General features: G+C 36.4%; 1 protein-coding gene across 9 annotated transcripts in view; it reads right to left on the bottom strand.

Moving 5' to 3' along the window:
- ATRX (ATRX chromatin remodeler) overlaps nt 1-19,748 on the bottom strand; it is a 328,475-nt gene that overhangs the window by 125,365 nt on the left and 183,362 nt on the right. For all 9 annotated transcript variants that reach the window (XM_077888250.1, XM_077888255.1, XM_077888252.1 and 6 more), the window contains 2 exons: nt 16,962-17,103; nt 15,806-15,915 (listed from right to left, as the gene is read on the bottom strand). In XM_077888250.1, the coding sequence (XP_077744376.1) occupies nt 15,806-15,915; nt 16,962-17,103 (252 nt within the window). The remainder of the gene's footprint in view (nt 1-15,805; nt 15,916-16,961; nt 17,104-19,748) is intronic.

Raw genomic sequence — 19,748 nt, 5'->3', positions numbered from 1 at the left:
TGATGGGCTCCCTGGTGGATCAGTCAGTCAAGTGTATCTGCCCTGGGCTCAGGTCATGATCCCAGGGACCTGGGGTTAAACCTTGTTTTGGGCTGCCTGCTCAGTAGGGGGTGGGGCCTTCTTCTCCTCTCCCTTTATCCTCCCCTCAAGTATAAGTAAAATCTTTTTTTACAAAAAAGGGCTCAATAAACAAAATGAAAAACAAGTTAGATGAAATGAAAAGCAGGCTAGAAGAAGCACAGAAACAAATTAATGACCCGGATAACAGAGTAATGGAAAGTAATCAAGCTAAACAAAAGAGAGAAAAAATAATATGCAAAACAAGAAAAGACTTATGGAATTGAGTGACTCCATCAAACATAATAATGTGAGATGCCTGGATGGCTCATCGGTCTCGAGTGTCTACCTTTGGCTCAGGGTGTGATCCCAAAGTCCCAAGATAGAGTCCCACATTGGGCTTCCTGCAAGGAGCCTGCTTCTCCCTCTATATCTCTGCTTCTCTCTTTGTGTCTCTCATGAATAAATAGATAAAATCTTTAAAAACAAAACAAAACAAAACAAAAACAATAATGTTTCTCTTATAGGACTACCAAAGGAAGATGAGAGAGAAAAGAAGACAGAAAATTTGAAAAAATAACTGAAAACTATCGTAATTTGGGGAAGGAAGCAGATAACCAGATCCAAGAAGCACAGAGAACTCCCAATAAAATCAACAGAAACAGACACACACACACACCAAGACATCCTATAATTAAACTGGCAAAATATAGCGAAAAAAATTTTTAAAGAAGATAAAAGAAGTAACATACAAGGGAAAACCCATAAGGCACCAGCAGCTTTTAAAGCAGAAACTTTGCAGGCAAAAATAAAGTGGCACCATATATTCACAGTGCTGAATGGGAAAAATCTGTGTCCAAGAATACTCTATCCAGAAAGATTATCATTCAAAATAGAAGGTAAAATAAAGAGTTCCCCTTACAAAGAAAAACTGAAGAAGTAAGAGATATTAAAGGGAACTCTTTCAGTTGAAAGGAGAGACTAAAAGTAGCAGGATAAAGGAAGAAACAACAAAAGGATTAAAAATGAATATTTCTGTGAAAAATCAGTAAAGAAACAAATAAAAGGATGTAAAATATGATACCGTACACTGAAAACATGTGGAAGAAAGGAGTAAAGAATGGGTTCAAACTTAAACAAAAATCAACTTAATATGGACTGCTGTATGCAACTCTAATGGTAACCATATATCAAAAACCCATGAATAAATATGCAAAGAATGAAGAGAACTAAATTGAAATATATCACTAAAGAAAATCAGCAAAACATGAAAAAGACAAGAAAAGATCAAAGAAAATCTTCAGAAACAACATAAAATGAATAATAAAATGATAACTATCAGTAATTACTTTAAATGTAACTGGTCTAAGTGCTCCGAAAAAGGACATAGGGTGACAGAATGGATAAAAAAAAGACCCATCCCTAAGCTACATACAACAAACTCATCTGAGACCTAAACAAACCTAAAGATTAAAAATGAGGGGATAGAGAAATATCAACCACTCAAAAGGATGAACAAAAAACAGCCAGAGTAGCAAGACCTATATGAGACAAAATAGACTTTAAAACAAAGATGGAACAAGGGACAAAGTAGGACAGTATACAATAAAAGGGAAATTTTAAAAAGCATCCAACAGGGAAGAACTCAAATACATAAAACAATCAATAACAAAAATAAAGGGACTCTTTGAAGATAATACAATAATACTGGGGATATTAACACCCAACTTACATCAATGGACAGATCATCTAAACAGAAAACCAACAAGGAACCATTGGCTTTGAATGACACATGGGAACAGATGGATTTAATAGATATATGCAAAACATTCCATCATAAAACAGGAGAACACGCATTCTTTAAAGTGCACATGAGACATTCTACAGAATATGAAATATTAGTCCACAAACAAGCCTCAACAAACTCAAGAAGACAGAAGTCACAGCATAAATCTTTTCTGACCAAAATGTTATTTAACTAAAAGTCAACCACAAGAAAAAAAATTAGAAAATAACAAATACATGGAAATTACGTAACATGATACTAAACAATTAATGGATCAATCAGGAAATAGAAGAAATAAAAAACTACATGGAAACAAATGTAAATGAAACCACAATAATCAAAAATTTCTGGGGTAGAGCAAAAACAGTTCTAAAAGGGAAGTTTATAGCAATACTACCTATCTTAAGCAAGAAAAATCCGAAATAAGTAACCAATCTTTATGCCTAAAGAAGCTAGAAAAAGAACAAACAAAACCTAAAACAAGCAGAAGGAAGAAGATAATTAAGATTACAGTAGAACTAAATGATTCAGAAAGACAAAAAAAAAAAAAAAAAAAAAAAAAAAACAGAAAAGATCAACAAAACAAGGAGCAGATTCCTTGGGATAAAAAGCAATAAAACAGATAACCTCTACCTAGACAGAGAAATAAAAAAAGAGAAAGTACTTAAGTAACTAAAATTACAAATGAGAGAGAAATAAGAACTGATGTTACAAAAATACAAATAATTATAATAGTATGAAAAACAATATGCTAAAAAATGGACAAAATAGAAGAAATGGATAAATTTCTAGAATAATATAAATTGACAAAACTGAAACAGGAAGAAATAGAAAATTTGATGAGAACCATAACCAGCAAAGAAATTGAATCAGTAAGTCAAAAAGCCATAAGAAACACAAGACCAGGAAAAGATGATTTTATAAGGTGAATTCTACCAAACATTTTAAAAAGAGTTGACATCTATTCTTCTTGAACTATTCCAAAATACAAAAGAGGAATACAACGTCCAAATTCATTCTATGAGGCCAGCATTACTCTGATTCTGAAAACAAAGACATCACCAAAAAGGAAAACCACAGGCTAATATCCCTGGTAAACACTGATGTAAAAATGCTCAACAAAATACTAGCAGACCAAATCCAATAATGCAATTTCAAAAATCATACACCACGATCAAGTACAATTTATTCTTGGGCTGCAAGAGTCAGTCAATACTGGCAAATCGATCAATGTGATACATCACAATAAAAGAACGGATAAATACCATATAATCATTTCAATAGAAGCAGAACAAGGATTTGACAAACTACAACATCCAGTCAGGATAAAAACCTTCAACAAAGTAGGTTCAGAGGAAGCCATAACTGAACATAAGACCATACATGGAAAACCCATAGCTTCCATTATCGTCAAGTGAGTAAAACTAAAAACATCTCCCATAATATCAGGAACAAAACAAGGATGTCCATTCCCACAACTTTTATTCAACATAGTACTAAAAGCACTAGCCATAGGAATAAGACAACAAAAAAACAAAAGGCATTGAAATCAGCAAAGAAGAGGTAAAACTTATACTATTTGAGATGACATAATACTTTATAAAACTCGAAAGACTCCACTGAAAAACTGCTATAACTGATAAACAAATTCAGGACAGTCACAGGACAAAATAATCAACAAGCAGAAATCTGTTGCATTTCTATACATCAATAATGAAGAGGCAGAAACAGAAATTGAGAAAACAATACCATTTAAATTTGCACCAAAAATAGTAAGATTCCTAGGAATAAACCTAACCAAAGAGGTGAAAGACCTGTACTCTGAAAAGTAAAAACACTGATAAAAGAAATCGAAGATGAAACAAAGAAATGGAAAGACATCCCATGTACATGGATTGGAAGAACATATACAGCTAAAATGTTTGCATTACCCAAAGCAATCTACACATTTAATGCAATCCCTATCAAAATACCACCAGCATTTTTCACATACCAAGAACAAACAATCCTAAAACCTGTATGGAACCACAAGGATCCTAAATAGCAAAAGCAATCGTGAAAATATAAATGCAAAACATTAAAGAGCACCTGGGTAGCTCAGTCGGTTGAGTGTCTGACTCTTGGTTTCAGCTCAGGTCATGATCTCAAGGTCATGGAACTGAGCCCTGTGACAGGCTCCACACTCAGCAGAGTCTGCTTCAAATTCTCTCTCCACTTGTCCCTCAACCCCCCCACCCCGCTTATGCATGCTATCATTCTTTCTAAAATAAATAAATAAACTTTTTTTTATAAAGAAAACTATTAACAATTCCAAACATCAAGGTATATTACAAAGCTGTAGTAATCAAAATAGCAGGGTACTAGCACGAAAATACACACACAGATCAACGGAATAGAATAGAAAACCCAGAAATAAACCTGCAATTATATGGTCAATTAATCTCTGATAAATCAGGAAAGGATACTCAATGGGAAAATAACAGTCTCTTGAAGAAACAGTGTTGAGAATACTGGACAGTGACATGCAAAAGAATGAAACTGGGCCACATTCTTATACAACACAAAAAGATAAGTTCAAAATCAATGAAAGAAAAAAAAAAGGATAAAAGACCCAAATGTGAGACTAAACCCATAAAAATATTTAAAGAGAGCACAGGCAGTGCGTTCTCTGACATCAGCTATGGGAACATTTAAGATATATGGCTCCTGAGGCAACGGAAACAAAACAATAAACTACTGGACTTTATCAAAATATAAAGCTTCCAAAAAGCAAAGAAATCAGTCAAATTAAAAGTTAACCTTCAGAATGGGAGAAGGTATTTGCAAATGACGTATCTGATAAAGGGTTAAGTATCCAAAATATAGAAAGAATATTTAAAACTCAATACCAGGGACACCTGGGTGGCTCAGGTTGAACGTCTGCCTTTGGCTCAGGTCCTAATACAGGAGTCCTGGGTTTGATTCCCACATCAGGCTCCCCACAGGGAGCCTGCTTCTCCCTCTGCCTAGGTCTCTGCCTCTCCCTGTGCCTCTCAGGAATAAAAGAATAAAATATTATAAAATAAAATAAAACTCAACACCAAAAAAACCCCAAATACTCAGGTTTAAAAAATGTATGTAAGGCAGAAATAGAAATTTTTCCAAAGAAGATAAACAGCAAAGAAACACAGAAAAGAAGATCAACATCATTTGCTGTGCAAAAGCTTCTTATCTTGATGAAGTCCCAATAGTTCATTTTTGCTTTTGTTTCTTTTGCCTTCGTGGATGTATCTTGCAAGAAGTTACTGTGGCTGAGTTCAAAAAAAGGGTGTTGCCTGTGTTCTCCTCTAGGATTTTGATGGAATCCTGTCTCACACTTAGATCTTTCATCCATTTTGAGTTTATCTTTGTGTATGGTGAAAGAGAGTGGTCTAGTTTCATTCTTCTGCATGTGTGTCCAATTTTCCCAGCACAATTTATTGAAGAGACTGTCTGTCTTCCAATGGATAGTCTTTCCTCCTTTATCGAATATTAGTTGACCATAAAGTTCAGGGTCCACTTCTGGGTTCTCTATTCTGTTCCATTGATCTATGTGTCTGTTTTTGTGCCAGTACCACACTGTCTTGATGACCACAGCTTTGTAGTACAACCTGAAATCTGGCATTGTGATGCCCCCAGATACGGTTTTCTTTTTTAAAATTCCCCTGGCTATTCGGGGTCTTTTCTGATTCCACACAAATCTTAAAATAATTTGTTCTAACTCTCTGAAGAAAGTCCATGGTATTTTGATAGGGATTGCATTAAACTTGTAAATTGCCCGGGGTAACATTGACATTTTCACAATATTAATTCTGCCAATCCATGAGCATGGAATATTTTTCCATCTCTTTGTGTCTTCCTCAATTTCTTTCAAGATAAGAAGCTTTTGCACAGCAAAGGATACAGTCAACAAAACTAAAAGACAACCTACAGACTGGGAGAAGATATTTGCAAATGACATATCAGATAAAGGGCTAGTTTCCAAGATCTATAAAGAACTTATTAAACTCAACACCAAAGAAACAAACAATCCAATCATGAAATGGGCAAAAGACATGAACAGAAATCTCACAGAGGAAGACATAGTCATGGCCAACATTCACATGAGAAAATGCTCTGCATCACTTGCCATCAGGGAAATACAAATCAAAACCACAATGAGATACCACCTCACACCAGTGAGAATGGGGAAAATTAACAAGGCAGGAAACCACAAATGTTGGAGAGGATGCGGAGAAAAGGGAACCCTCTTACACTGTTGGTGGGAATGTGAACTGGGGCAGCCACTCTGGAAAACTGTGTGGAGGTTCCTCAAAGAGTTAAAAATAGACCTGCCCTACAACCCAGCAATTGCACTGCTGGGGATTTATCCCAAAGATACAGATGCAATGAAACGCCGGGACACCTGCACCCCGATGTTTCTAGCAGCAATGTCCACAATAGCCAACCTGTGGAAGGAGCCTCGGTGTCCATCGAAAGAAGAATGGATAAAGAAGATGTGGTTTATGTATACAATGGAATATTACTCAGCCATTAGAAACGACAAATACCCACCATTTCCTTCAACGTGGATGGAACTGGAGGGTATTATACTGCGTGAAGTAAGTCAATTGGAGAAGGACAAACATTATATGTTCTCATTCATTTGGGGAATATAAGGGAAGGGAGAAGAAATGTGTGGGAAATATCAGAAAGGGAGACAGAACATAAAGACTCCTAACTCTGGGAAACCGAACTAGGGGTGGTGGAAGGGGAGGAGGCCGGGGGTGGGGGTTAATGGTTGATGGGCACTGAGGGGGGCACTTGATGGGATGAACACTGGGTGTTATTCTGTATTTTGGTAAATTGAACACCAATAAAGAATACATTTATTATAAAAAAAACTTCTTAAAATTTAAAAATAAATATTATTTCAAGCAAGATAAAAAAGAAGATCACATCAATCATCAACAAGGAAATGCAAATCAAAACAAGAATGACATATCACCTTACCCATGTCAAAATGGCTAAAATCAAAAACACAAGTTAAATGAGTAATGTCTAGAATGTGGAAAAAAGGAACCCTCCTGCACTATGTGTGGGAAAACAAACTGGTATAGCCATAGTGGAAAACAGAATGGAGATTCATGAAAAAATTAAAAATAGAACTGCCCTATGATTCAACAATCACACTATAGGTTATTTACCCAGAAAACAGGAAAACACGAATTCAGAGGCATACATGTGCCCCTATGTTTAAAAAAGCAGGATTTACAGCACATATTATGGAAGCAGCCCAAGTGTCCATCCATAGATGAACAGATAAAGATGTGAGAGACACACACATACACACACACAGGAATATTATGTAGCCATAAAAAAGAATGAAATCTTCCCATTTACTACAACATAGGAAAAGCTAGAGAACAAAATACTAACTGTAGTAAGTCAGTCAGAGTAAGAAAAATACCACAGGATTTCACTCACATGTATAATTTAAGAAACACTAAAATGAACACAAGGAAAAACAGAGAGACAAATCAAGAAACAAGTCCTTAATTTAAAGAAGAAACTGATGGTTATGAGAGGGGAAGGTGGTAAGGGGGATGAATTAAATAGATGATGCAGATTAAGTACTGCACTTGTCATGATGAGTACCAGGTGATACATGGAATTACTGAATCACTATAGTGGACATATGAAACTAATATAACACTGTACATAAACTAACTGGAATTAAAAACTTAAAAGCCAAAAAATAAAAAAACCTTAAAAGCCAATTTGGGGGCGTTCAATACAACAAATCTATCAACGTGATATACCACATTAATAAAAGCACAGAAAAGAACCATATGATCCTCTCAATAGATGTAGTAAGAGCATGTGACAAATTACAGCATCCTGTCTTCATAAAAACCACTAAAAAATAGGAATAGAACAGAACCAACCTAAACATCATAAAGGCAATATATGAAAGACTGACAGGGCAGCCTGGGTGGCTCAGCAGTTTAGTACCGCCTTCAGCCCAGGGTGTGATCCTGGAGACCCAGGATCGAGTCCCACATCGGGCTCCCTGCATGGAGCCTGCTTCTCCCTCTGCCTGTGTCTGTGCCTCTCTCTCTCTCTCTCTCTCTCTCTCTCTCTCTCTCTCTGTCTCTCATGAATAAATAAATAAAATCTTTTTTAAAAAAAGACTGACAGCTAATATCATTCACAATGGGGAAAAACTGAGTTTTCCCCTAAGGTGAGGGACATAACAGGGATGTCCACTCTAATCACTACTGTTCAACCCAGTACCAGAAGTTCTAGCCTCAGCAATCAGACAACAAAAACAAGTAAAAGGCATCTAAATAGGCAAGGAAGTTTTCAAACTTTCAGTCTTCACACACAACATGTTACTTACTCTGTAAGTAAAAACTGGAAAGACTCATCAAATATTGATAAAGCTGATATATGAATTCATATATCTGAATTCATATATCTGAATGAATTCATATATCTGAATACATATATTCAGATAATTCAGATATTCATATATCTGAATTCATATATCTGAATTCATATATCTGAATGAATTCATATACTTACTCTGTAAGTAGAAAACTGGAAAGACTCATCAAATATTGATAAAGCTGATATATGAATTCAGCAAAGTCACAGGATATAAAATCAACTTAGAAAAATCAGCTGCATGTCTATACACGAATAATTAAGCAACAAAAAGAAATCAAGGAATCTTTCCTATTTACAGTAAGTGCACCAAAAAACATAAGATACCTTCGAATAGCCTAAAGAAAGAGTTTTGTAAATGATTTGTATTCTGAAAAATATGGAACACTTATGAAAGAAATTGAAGAGAAAGAAATGAAAAAACATTCCATTCTCAAGAATAGGAAGAACAGGGCAGCCCAGGTGGCTCAGCGGTTTAGCGCCACCTTCAGCCTAGGGTGTGATCCTGGAGACCTGGAATCAAGCCCCATGTCGGGCTCCCAGCATGGAGCCTGCTTCTCCCTCTGCCTGTGTCTCTGCTTCTCTCTTTCTCTGCCTCTCTTTCTCTCTCTCTGTGTGTGTGTCTCTCTCATGAATAAATAAATAAAAAATCTTAAATAAAAAAGGAAGGAAGAACAAGTATTGTTAAAATGTCTATACTACCAAAAGCAATCTACACATTTAATGTAATCCCTATCAAAATACCACTAGCATTTTCATAGAGCTAGAACAATCCTGAAATGTGTATGCAAACACAAAGACTCCAAATAACCAGAGCAATCTTGAAAAAAGAAAAACAAAGCTGGAGGCATCATGATTTCAAACTTCAAGCTATATTACAAAACTGTAATCATCCAGACAGCATGGTACTAGCACAAAAAAAGGACACAAAGATCAATGGAATAGAATCAAGAACCCAGAAATGGACCCACAATTATATGGTCAACTCATCTTTGACAAAGCAGGAAAGAATATCCAATGGAAAAAATACAGTCTCCTCAACAGATGGTGCCAAGAAAACTTGAAAACAACATGTAAAAGAATGACAATGGATCACTTTTTCTACTATACACAAAAATAAATTCCAGATGCATGAAAGACATAAATGTGAGACAGGAAATCATCATAATCTTAGAGGAGAACACAAGCAGCAAACTCTTTGACCTTGGTCATGGCAACTTCTTACTAGACACGTATACAGAGGTAAGAGAAAGTAAAGGAAAAATGAACTATTGTGACTTGAGATAAAAGGTTTCTGCATAAGCAAAGGAAACAATCAACAAAACTAAAAGGCAAATTATGGAATAGGAGAAGATACTTGCAAATGACATACTGGATAAAGGTCTAGCATCCATCATCTATAAAGAACTTATCAAAATGAATACACAAAAAATGTATTTCCAGGCAAGAAATGGGAGGAAGACATGAATAGAAATTTCTCCAAAGAAGACATACATATGGCTAACTAAAACATGAAAAAATGTTCATCACTCATCTTCAGGGAAAAACAGATCAAAACCACAATGAGATACCACCTCATACCAGTCAGAATGGCTAAAATTAACAATTTAGGAAACGAGATGTTGGCAAGGATGTGGACAAAGGGGAAGCTCTTAAATTTTTCCTGGGAATGTAGCTTCTGCAGCCACTGTGGAAAACAATACGGAGGTTCCTCAAAGAGTTAAAAATAGAACTACCCTATGATCCAGCAACTCTATTCTTACACAATGGATAACAAAACTACTGATTAGAAGGGGCAAATTAACCCCTATGTTTATAGCAGCACTATCAACAACAGCCAAATTATGGAAAAAGCCCAATGTCCACTAATTGATGAGTGGAAAATTTAAATATGGTAAATATATACAGTGGAATATTACTCTGCCAACAAAAAGAATGAACTGTTGGCATGAGCAAGGACATGGATAGAACTAGAGTGTTTATGCTAAGTGAAATAAGTCAGTCAGAGAAAGGTAAATCTAAGTAATTTCACTCGAGTGGAATTTAAGAAACAAAATAGATGAACAGAGGGGAAGGGAAAGAAAAAATAGGATTAAAAACTGAGAGGGAAAAAAAAAAAACTGAGAGGGAAGCAAACTGTAAAAGATTTAATTATAGATGGTAGTAGGATGGTGATGGGAGGTGGAGTGGAAGGATGGGCTAAATGGGTGATGGGCATTAAGGAGGGCACCTGTGATAAGCACTATGTGTTACATGTAAGTGATGAATCAATAAATTCTACTCCTGAAACCAATACTAAACTACATATTAAGAAATTTGAATTTAAATAAAGTCTTGGAACAAAAAAAATCTTAAAAGGCAAGAACAATGTTTAAAATGGTTAAAAAATAAAAAGTGTTCTACTTGAGGCAAGATGGAGGAAGAATAGAAGTCATTGTTTTATCTGGTCCCCTTAATTTAGCTAGCTCTCAAATCATCCGGAACACCTATGAATTCAATGTGTGATATAAGGAAAGAATGGTTGGAACTATACAAATGAAAAAGTGACCACTTTTTGTAAGGTAGGAGTGGGGAGAAGAAAAATGGAGGGGATATATGAGAAGATAAACAGCAGGCAGAGGGAGTCTTTGTAAGCTGGATACGAGAAAATGATAGAGACGTGGGGCTCAAAATCAAGAACTTTAGAAATCTACTTCAGTGAGAGACTTCCTGGCCTGAAAGATGCTCAGTAGTGATGCAGGACAAAATGGCAGGTGGGACTATGGGGTCTCAAAATCCCGAGGCACAGAAAGAACAGGGGTGCCTGAGCCGGCAGTTTCCAAGCATTGAGAGGGGAAACAGGTTTAGGTCAGTGAGCCCAGGAGAGGGTTCTCAGCTTGTTTTGTAATAAACCCTGAACCACCACCGGACTGGGCAACTACTCTTCATGTTGTGTCCCTGTAAAGGAGTGGAATACAGCAATCCTCTGCTTTCCTCTGGGAGAGGAGAAGCAGGTGTGCAAACAGGTGAACACTCTCTGTCCCAGAGCCTTGGAATAGACAGAAACGAGGCAACTTTCAGCTTCCTCCAGGAGGGGTGGAGCAGGTGAACACATGAATGGGTGAGAACCCTCACTGCCAGAGCCCTGCATGTTGCACAAATCAGTGTCCCTCTATCTTCCCCTGGGGAGGATATGAGTGAGCATGTACCAAAGGAGTCTGCAGAGTTTGACACATATCATGATCTTCAGCTCCTGGGCTGGAGATCGGGGTGCGGCCATTTTTATTTTTACCTTCTAAGGAGGTACAGAAAGCCTTCAAAGAACAAAAGCCACACAGCAAACAGCATACACAGAGCCTGGCCTCTGGGCAAAGGACAGTGAAACTCCACCCAGGCAGGGAAACCTTAGTATCAGTGCAATAGGCCCCTCCTCCACAGATTAGCTGGAAGAACAAGTGAATAGCAAGTTTATTTGACCGAAAAGGACTGGAACACTCCAGTGCTAGGAGAAAATACTATATAGAATTCGAGGGGGGTTTTTCTTATGACTTATCTTTCAGTTTAAAATTTTCCATTTTTTCTTTTTTCCTGTTGCAACTGGTTTCTTATCAGCTCTTTTAAGTATCTGTAAACTTTTATTTTTTACATTTATATTTTATAGATATATTCTCCACTTCTGGCTTCCTTTCACTATATTCAAAAAAGTAACTCATTTTAGACCTAAAGACACCTTCAAACTGAAAATGAGAGGGTAGACAACCACTTACCATACAAATGGACTTCAAAAGAAACCTAGGGTAGCAATTCTCATATCAGATAAATTAAAAATTTTTTAGATAAATTAAATTTTAAACCAAAGACAGTTGTAAGAGATGAAGAGGGATACTATATCACACTTAAAGGGGCTATCCAACAAGAAGATCTAACAATTATAAGTATTTATGCTAATTTGGGAGCAGCCAATTATATCAACCAATTAATAACCAAGGTAAAGAAATACACTGATGATAATACTTCAACACATCACTCACAGCAATGGACAGATCACCTAAACAGAAGATCAACAAGGAAACAAGGACTTTGAATGACACATGGAACCAGATGGACTTCACGGGTTATATATTCAGAACATTTGAACCTAATGCAACAGAATACATATTCTTCTCCAGTGCACATGTAACTCTCTCAATAACGGACCACATACTGGGTCACAAATCAGGTCTCAACTGATACGAAAAGACCAGGATCATTTCCTGCATTTTATCAGACGACAAGGCTTCAAAATTGGAACTCAAACACAAGAGGAAATTCTGAAGGAACTAAAACATTTGGAGGTTAAAGAGCATCCTTCTAAAGATTGAATGGGTCAACCTAGAGAAGAATGAAAAAGATTCACGCAAACTAATGAAAATGAAAGCACAACTATTCAAAATCTATGGGATACATCAAAGGTAGTCTTAAGAGGGAAGTACATTTCAATATTAGCCTCTCTCAAAAAAATTAGAAAAATCTCAAATATACAATCTAACCTTACACCTAAAAGAGCTGAAGAATAGCAAGGCCTAAACCAAGGAGAAGAGAAATAATAAAGATTAGAGCAAAAATCAATGAAACAGAAAGCAGAACAGTAGAACAGGTCAACAAAACTAGGAGTTGGTTCCTTGAAAAAATAAGAGATAAACCTCTATCCATACTTATCAAAAAGAAAAGAGAAAGGATTCAAATTAACAAAATCATGAATGAAACATGGACAATTATGACCAACACAAAGGATAAACAGATGATTTTAAGAACACATTATGAGCAACTATATGCCATCAAATTAGACAATCTGGAAGAAATAAGATGCATTCCTGGAAACTGATAAATTACCAAAACTGAAACAGGAAAAAATAGAAAATGTGAACAGACCAATAACTAGCAAGGAAATGGAAGCAGTCATCAAAACCTTCCAAGGAAACAAGGGTCCAGAGCCAGATGGCTTCCCAGGGGAATTCCAAATATTTGAAGAATTAGTACTATTCTTCTGAAGCTGTTTCAAAAGATAGAAATGGAAGGGAAACTTTCAAACTCATTCTATGAGGTCTGCATTACCTTGATCACAAAACCAGACAAATACTCCATAAAAAAGAAATACAGACCAATATCCCTGATGAACATGGATGTCAAAATTCTCACCAAGATACTAGCCAGTAGGGTCCAATAGTACATTAATAGGATTACTCACAATGACCAAGTAGGATTTATTTCTGGGATTCAACGGTAGTTCAATACTCGCAAGTCAATCAGCATGATAGATTACATTAATAAAAGAAAACAGAAGAACCATATGATCCTCTAAATTAGCACAGAGTAAGCATTTGATAAAATACAGTATCCTTTCTTGATTAAAACTATCCACAGTGTAGGGATAAAGGGAACATACCTCAATATCATAAAAGCTATCTATGAAAAGCCCACAGCGAGTATCATTATCAATGGGAAAAACTGAGACCTTTTTCCCTAGGGTCAAGAACATGACAGGGATGCCCACTCCCACCACTATTGTTCAACACAGTACTAGAAGTCGTAGACTCAGCAATCACACAACGAAAAGGAATAAGAGGCATCCAAACTGGAAAAGAAGAAGGCAAACTTCCACTCTTTGCATATAACATGATACTCTATGTGGAAAACCCAAAAGACTGCACTCCAAAATTGCTAAAACTCATACAGCAATTCAGCAACAAGGCAGAATACAAAACCAATGCAAGAACTCAGCTGCATTTCTACAGACTAACAATGAGTCAGAAGAGAAATCAAGGAATCGATCCTAATTACAACTGCACCAAGAACCATAATATATCTAGGAATAAACCTCACCAAAGAGGTAAAGGATCTGTACTCTAAAAACTATAGGACACTTATGAAAGAAAATGAAGAAGACACAAAGAAATGAAAAAAACATGCCACATTCTTGGACTAGAAGAATAAATATTGTTAAAATGTCTATGCTACCCAGAGCAATCTACACATTCAATGTAATCCCTGTCAAATACCATGGACATTTTTCACAGAGTTTTCACGTCTTCAAAGGAAAGGGAAACAAAAGTAAAAATTAATTATTGGGACTTCATCAAGATAAAAAGCTTCTGCACAGCAAAGGAAACTGTCAACACAACTAAAAGGCAACCTACACAATGGGAAAAGATATTTCCAAATGACATATCAGATAAAGGGCTAGCATCCAAAATCTATAAGGAACTTACCAAACTCAACACGCAAAAAACACAGTCCAGTCAAGAAATGGGCAGAAGACATGAAAAGACATTTCTCCAAAGAAGACCTACACATGGCCAACAAGCACATGAGAAAATGCTCTGCATCACTTGCCATCAGGGAAATATAAATCAAAACCACAATGAGATACCACCTCACACCAGTGAAAATGGGGAAAATTAACAAGACAGGAAACAACAAATGTTGGCAAGGATGTGGAGAAAAGGGAACCCTCTTCCACTGTTGGGAATACAAGCTTATACAGCTACTCTGGAAAACAGTAAGGAGGTTCCTCCAAAAAAGGTAAAAATAGAGCCATCCCATCACGTACCAATTGCACTACTGGGGATTTACCCCAAAGATACAGATATAGTGAAACAAATGGGCATCCGCACTCCAATGTTCATAGCAGCAATGTCCATAATAGCCAAACTGCAGAAGGAGCCGAGACATCCCTCGACAGATGAATGTATAAAGAAGATGTGGTATACACATACAATCAAATATTACTCAGCCATAAGGAAGGATGAATACCTACCATTTATATCGACATGGATGGTTCTGGAGGGCATTATGCTAAGTGAAATAAGTCAATTGGAGGAAGACAAGTATCAAACAGTTTCTCTCATATGTGGAATATAAGAAATAGTGCAAGAGACCATAAGAGAAGGAGAGGAGACTGAACGGGGAAAATCAGAGAGGGAGACAAACCATGAGAGACTATTAACTCTGGGAAACAAACTGAAGGTTGCTAAAGGGGAGGTGGGAGAGGATTGGGTAACTGGGGGATAGGCATTAAGGAGGGCCCCGTGATGTGATGAGCACTGGGTATTATACTGTATGTTGACAAACTGAATTTAAATAAATAAAGTGTTTTTAATAGTGAAAAATACTTTACATTCTCATTACTATAGGATCACAGTGTGTTAGAAATTGTAAAGACGTTCATTTCCACCTCAAATTCTTCAGTTTTTTACTGCTTCTGCCTTATAACCCCATTCCTTCACTTAATTAGAATCCTTCCTCATAGATCACCTTCTTAAATTTGCACTCCCTATTTATTCTCTTATTAACTACCTGAAAGTACATATTTCATATTTGATTAAAATTTCTCAACTGTACTGTAATATAAGCTTCCTGAGAGAGGGATCTTGTTATTCTTCTTTACTGCTGCTGGGTCTCCAGACCCCATTAAGTCTGCCTCAGACACAGAATACAATCCAATATAAATTCTTGAATTCATGAATGCGTAAGAAGAGAATATCTTCATGTTCTTACCTGTAATGTCTTACCAAGGCCCATGCAGTGTGCTAGAATGCATCCCGAACCTGGAGATTTCTTTGTTTTTTTTACAGACTCACAGCAGCAATCCCACATAAACTGAACACCTAAAAATGACATATTCATTAAGTTTAAAGATCCACATTAAAAATATTCCTTCATAAATATATCAAAAACATAACTAAAACTTTAAGAAATAGAATTTAACTATGAGATAAAGAATCTCATAAATATATAGGAGATTACTTACTAAGGTTAATTGCCCAAAAAAAAAAAAAAAAGACAGTAAACTGAAGTAGACAACAGGGTGACTTTCTTTCATTCATCTTATCTATTACAGCAAACCTTCATTCCCTGGGACAATCCAAAGAAACCTGAATAATCTAAAATAGAAACATGATCTATAATTTTATCTAATTTATAGATTCCTATCAAATATTCTTTCAAGTTTATTGAGCTGATTAGTAAAACAACCCAGGAGATAATTTATTAACTCTCCCTTTATTCAACAGTAAAGACTAAACAAGAAAAGGGGCTCATTACCCAAGGAGTAGAGCTGTAGAACTTTCCTTATGAATTCATTCACACGCACACTAAAAATTGCCTTACTGATTCCACTTTAACAAAACAAGAATAGGGATAATTTGGTATCCTCCCAAATACCAATGTTAGAATACTATTAACAAGCATACTCACAAATGTTGAAAGAGGATTTCCTAAAGAAGGCTTTTAGCTAATGGTGGTACCTCTACCTGCCCTGCAGCTGCCCTTACCCAATCATTGTAGACTATGTGAAATGCGCTTGCTATATATACCCATTTGTAAAGGGCACTTACTTATTTCCCCTTCTATAACACTCATTTTCTTTGCACTGAATTGTGTCTCCTCATTAATTTATGAGCTCTATAGGAGGCTGGGTTCACGTTTGTTTTGCTCACAAATGTGCCTCTAGTGCTTAGCAGAATGAGAGGCACACAGGAAACACCAAATTTGGTAAAACGTAATTAAAAATGATTTAATCATGGGGCACCTGACTCGGTTAAGCTTCTGACTCTTGATGTCAGCTCTTAGGGTTGTGAGTTCAAGCCCCACTGAGCTCTACTGGGCATGGTGCCTACTTTAAAAATGCTTTAATTATACAATTGTTTCTTACCATCTACTTGATGTGGTTTCAATTTGATGACCATATTTCTGTGAACCTGCACTAAAGGTTCTTTGGTTTCTTCATCTTCATCTAAAACCAACTTGGTTGTTATTGGACACTTGGTGGGTGAAGCATCTTCAATTTCTATCACCTACAATAAAGGGAATTACAGTTAGCTAACTCACAGAAATCTTTCAAGCAATGTTGAAGTAGTACTATTACTAAGGGAAATTTTCCAAAATAGAGACACATCTACTTACACACCATATATCCAATACTTTGCCTCAATAAGATCACAATAGATCACAGGTTAACATATGTTTTTCAAAATTAAATACTTGTACAAGACTTTGAGCCACTGTGGAAATATCAGTAATTTAGTTCATTAGTTCTCATCCAATATATACTAACACACATGACAGGAAAAGCTGTGGAAAAAAACAGTGCTCTAAAATAACCTTTAGTACCATTCTACAAATTTGAGTAAACAAATGGATCCCAACCAAGGATGTTTCTATTTTTCTAGAAGACATCTGAAAATGTGCAAGGGCACTTTAAGGTTCTCAGAAATAATCATCAGGACTGGTATTTAATGTAAGCAGAAAGGAAGGTAAATACAGATGTTCAATAATATAAAAGACAATCTCAAACAAGAACTGTTCCACCCAAAATGCCAAATGACTCCCACTCTAAAAAAGTGTAAATATGTGTTGTGAAAGGGAAAAATTTTCAGAAACACTGGTTTGAGAAACAGAGACTCAAAAAACACGACAACATACAATATCTTCTAACTGCCAAAGGGAAACAATTATCTAAATTTAGTTTCTTATTTAAAAGAACGTTTAGGCAATCTAGAAGAAATGGACGCATTCCTGGAAAGGCACAAAGTACCAAAACTGGAACAGGAAGAAATAGAAAACCTGAACAGGCCAATAACCAGGGAGGATTGAAGCAGTCATCAAAAACCTCCCAAGACACAAAAGTCCAGGGCCATATGGCTTCCCAGGGGAATTCTATCAAACGTTTAAGAAGAAACCATACCTATTCTACTAAAGCTGTTCGGAAAGACACAAAGAAATGGAGTACTTCCAAATTCGTTCCATGAGGCCAGCATCACCTTAATTTCAAAACCAGACAAAGACCCCACCAAAAAGGAGAATTACAGACCAATATTCCTGATGAACATGGATGCAAAAATTCTCAACAAGATACTAGCCAATAGGATCCAATAGTACATTAAGAAAATTATTCACCATGACCAAGTAGGATTTATCCCCGGGACACAAGGCTGGTTCAACACTTGTAAAACAATCAATGTGATTCATCATATCAGCAAGAGAGAAAACAAGAACCATAGGATCCTCTCATTAGATGCAGAGAAAGCATTTGACAAACTACAGCATCCATTCCTGATCAAAACTCTTCAGAGTGTAGGGATAGAGGGAACATTCCTCAACATTTTAAAAGCCATCTACGAAAAGCCCACAGCAAATATCATTCTCAATGGGGAAGCACTGGGAGCCTTTCCCCTAAGATCAGGAACAAGACAGGGATGTCCACTCTCACCACTGCTAGTACTGGAAGTCCTAGCCTCAGCAATCAGACAACAAAAAGACATTAAAGGCATTCAAATTGGCAAAGAAGAAGTCAAACTCTCCCTCTTCGCCGATGACATGATACTCTACGTAGAAAACCCAAAAGCCTCCAACCCAAGATTGCTAGAACTCATACAGCAATTTGGTAGCGTGGCAGGATACAAAATCAATGCCCAGAAATCAATGGCATTTCTATACACTAAGAATAAGACTGAAGAAAGAGAAACTAAGGAGTCAATCCCATTGACAATTACACCCAAAAGCATAAGATACCTAGGAATAAACCTCACCAAAGAGGTAAAGGATCTATACCCTAAAAACTATAGAACACTTTTGAAAGAAATTGAGGAAGACACAAAGAGATGGAAAAATATTCCATGCTCATGGATTGGCAGAATTAATATTGTGAAAATGTCAATGTTACCCCGGGCAATTTACAAGTTTAATGCAATTCCTATCGAAATACCATGGACTTTCTTCAGAGAGTTAGAACAAATTATTTTAAGATTTGTGTGGAATCAGAAAAGACCCCGAATAGCCAGGGGAATTTTAAAAAAGAAAACCGTATCTGGGGGCATCACAATGCCAGATTTCAGGTTGTACTACAAAGCTCTGGTCATCAAGACAGTGTGGTACTGGCACAAAAACAGACACATAGATCAATGGAACAGAATAGAGAACCCAGAAGTGGACCCTGAACTTTATGGTCAACTAATATTTGATAAAGAAGGAAAGACTATCCATTGGAAGAAAGACAGTCTCTTCAATAAATGGTGCTCGGAAAATTGGACATTCACATGCAGAAGAATGAAACTAGACCACTCTCTTTCACCATACACAAAGATAAACTCAAAATGGATGAAAGATCTAAATGTGAGACAAGATTCCATCAAAATCCTAGAGGAGAACACAGGCAACACCCTTTTTGAACTTCGCCACAGTAACTTCTTGCAAGATACATCCACGAAGGCAAAAGAAACAAAAGCAAAAATGAACTATTGGGACTTCATCAAGATAAGAGGTTTTTGCACAGCAAAGGATACAGTCAACAAAACTAAAAGACAACCTACAGAACGGGAGAAGATTTTTGCAAATGACGTATCAGATAAAGGGCTAGTTTCCAAGATCTATAAAGAACTTATTAAAATCAACACCAAAGAAACAAACAATCCAATCATGAAATGGGCAAAAGACATGAACA

Source organism: Canis aureus, chromosome X (genome assembly GCF_053574225.1).
Source record: "Canis aureus isolate CA01 chromosome X, VMU_Caureus_v.1.0, whole genome shotgun sequence".
NCBI classification, from domain to species: Eukaryota; Metazoa; Chordata; class Mammalia; order Carnivora; family Canidae; genus Canis; species Canis aureus.
The sequence above is the reverse complement of the archived record's forward strand: the minus strand, read 5'-3'. Positions and strand labels throughout refer to the sequence as shown.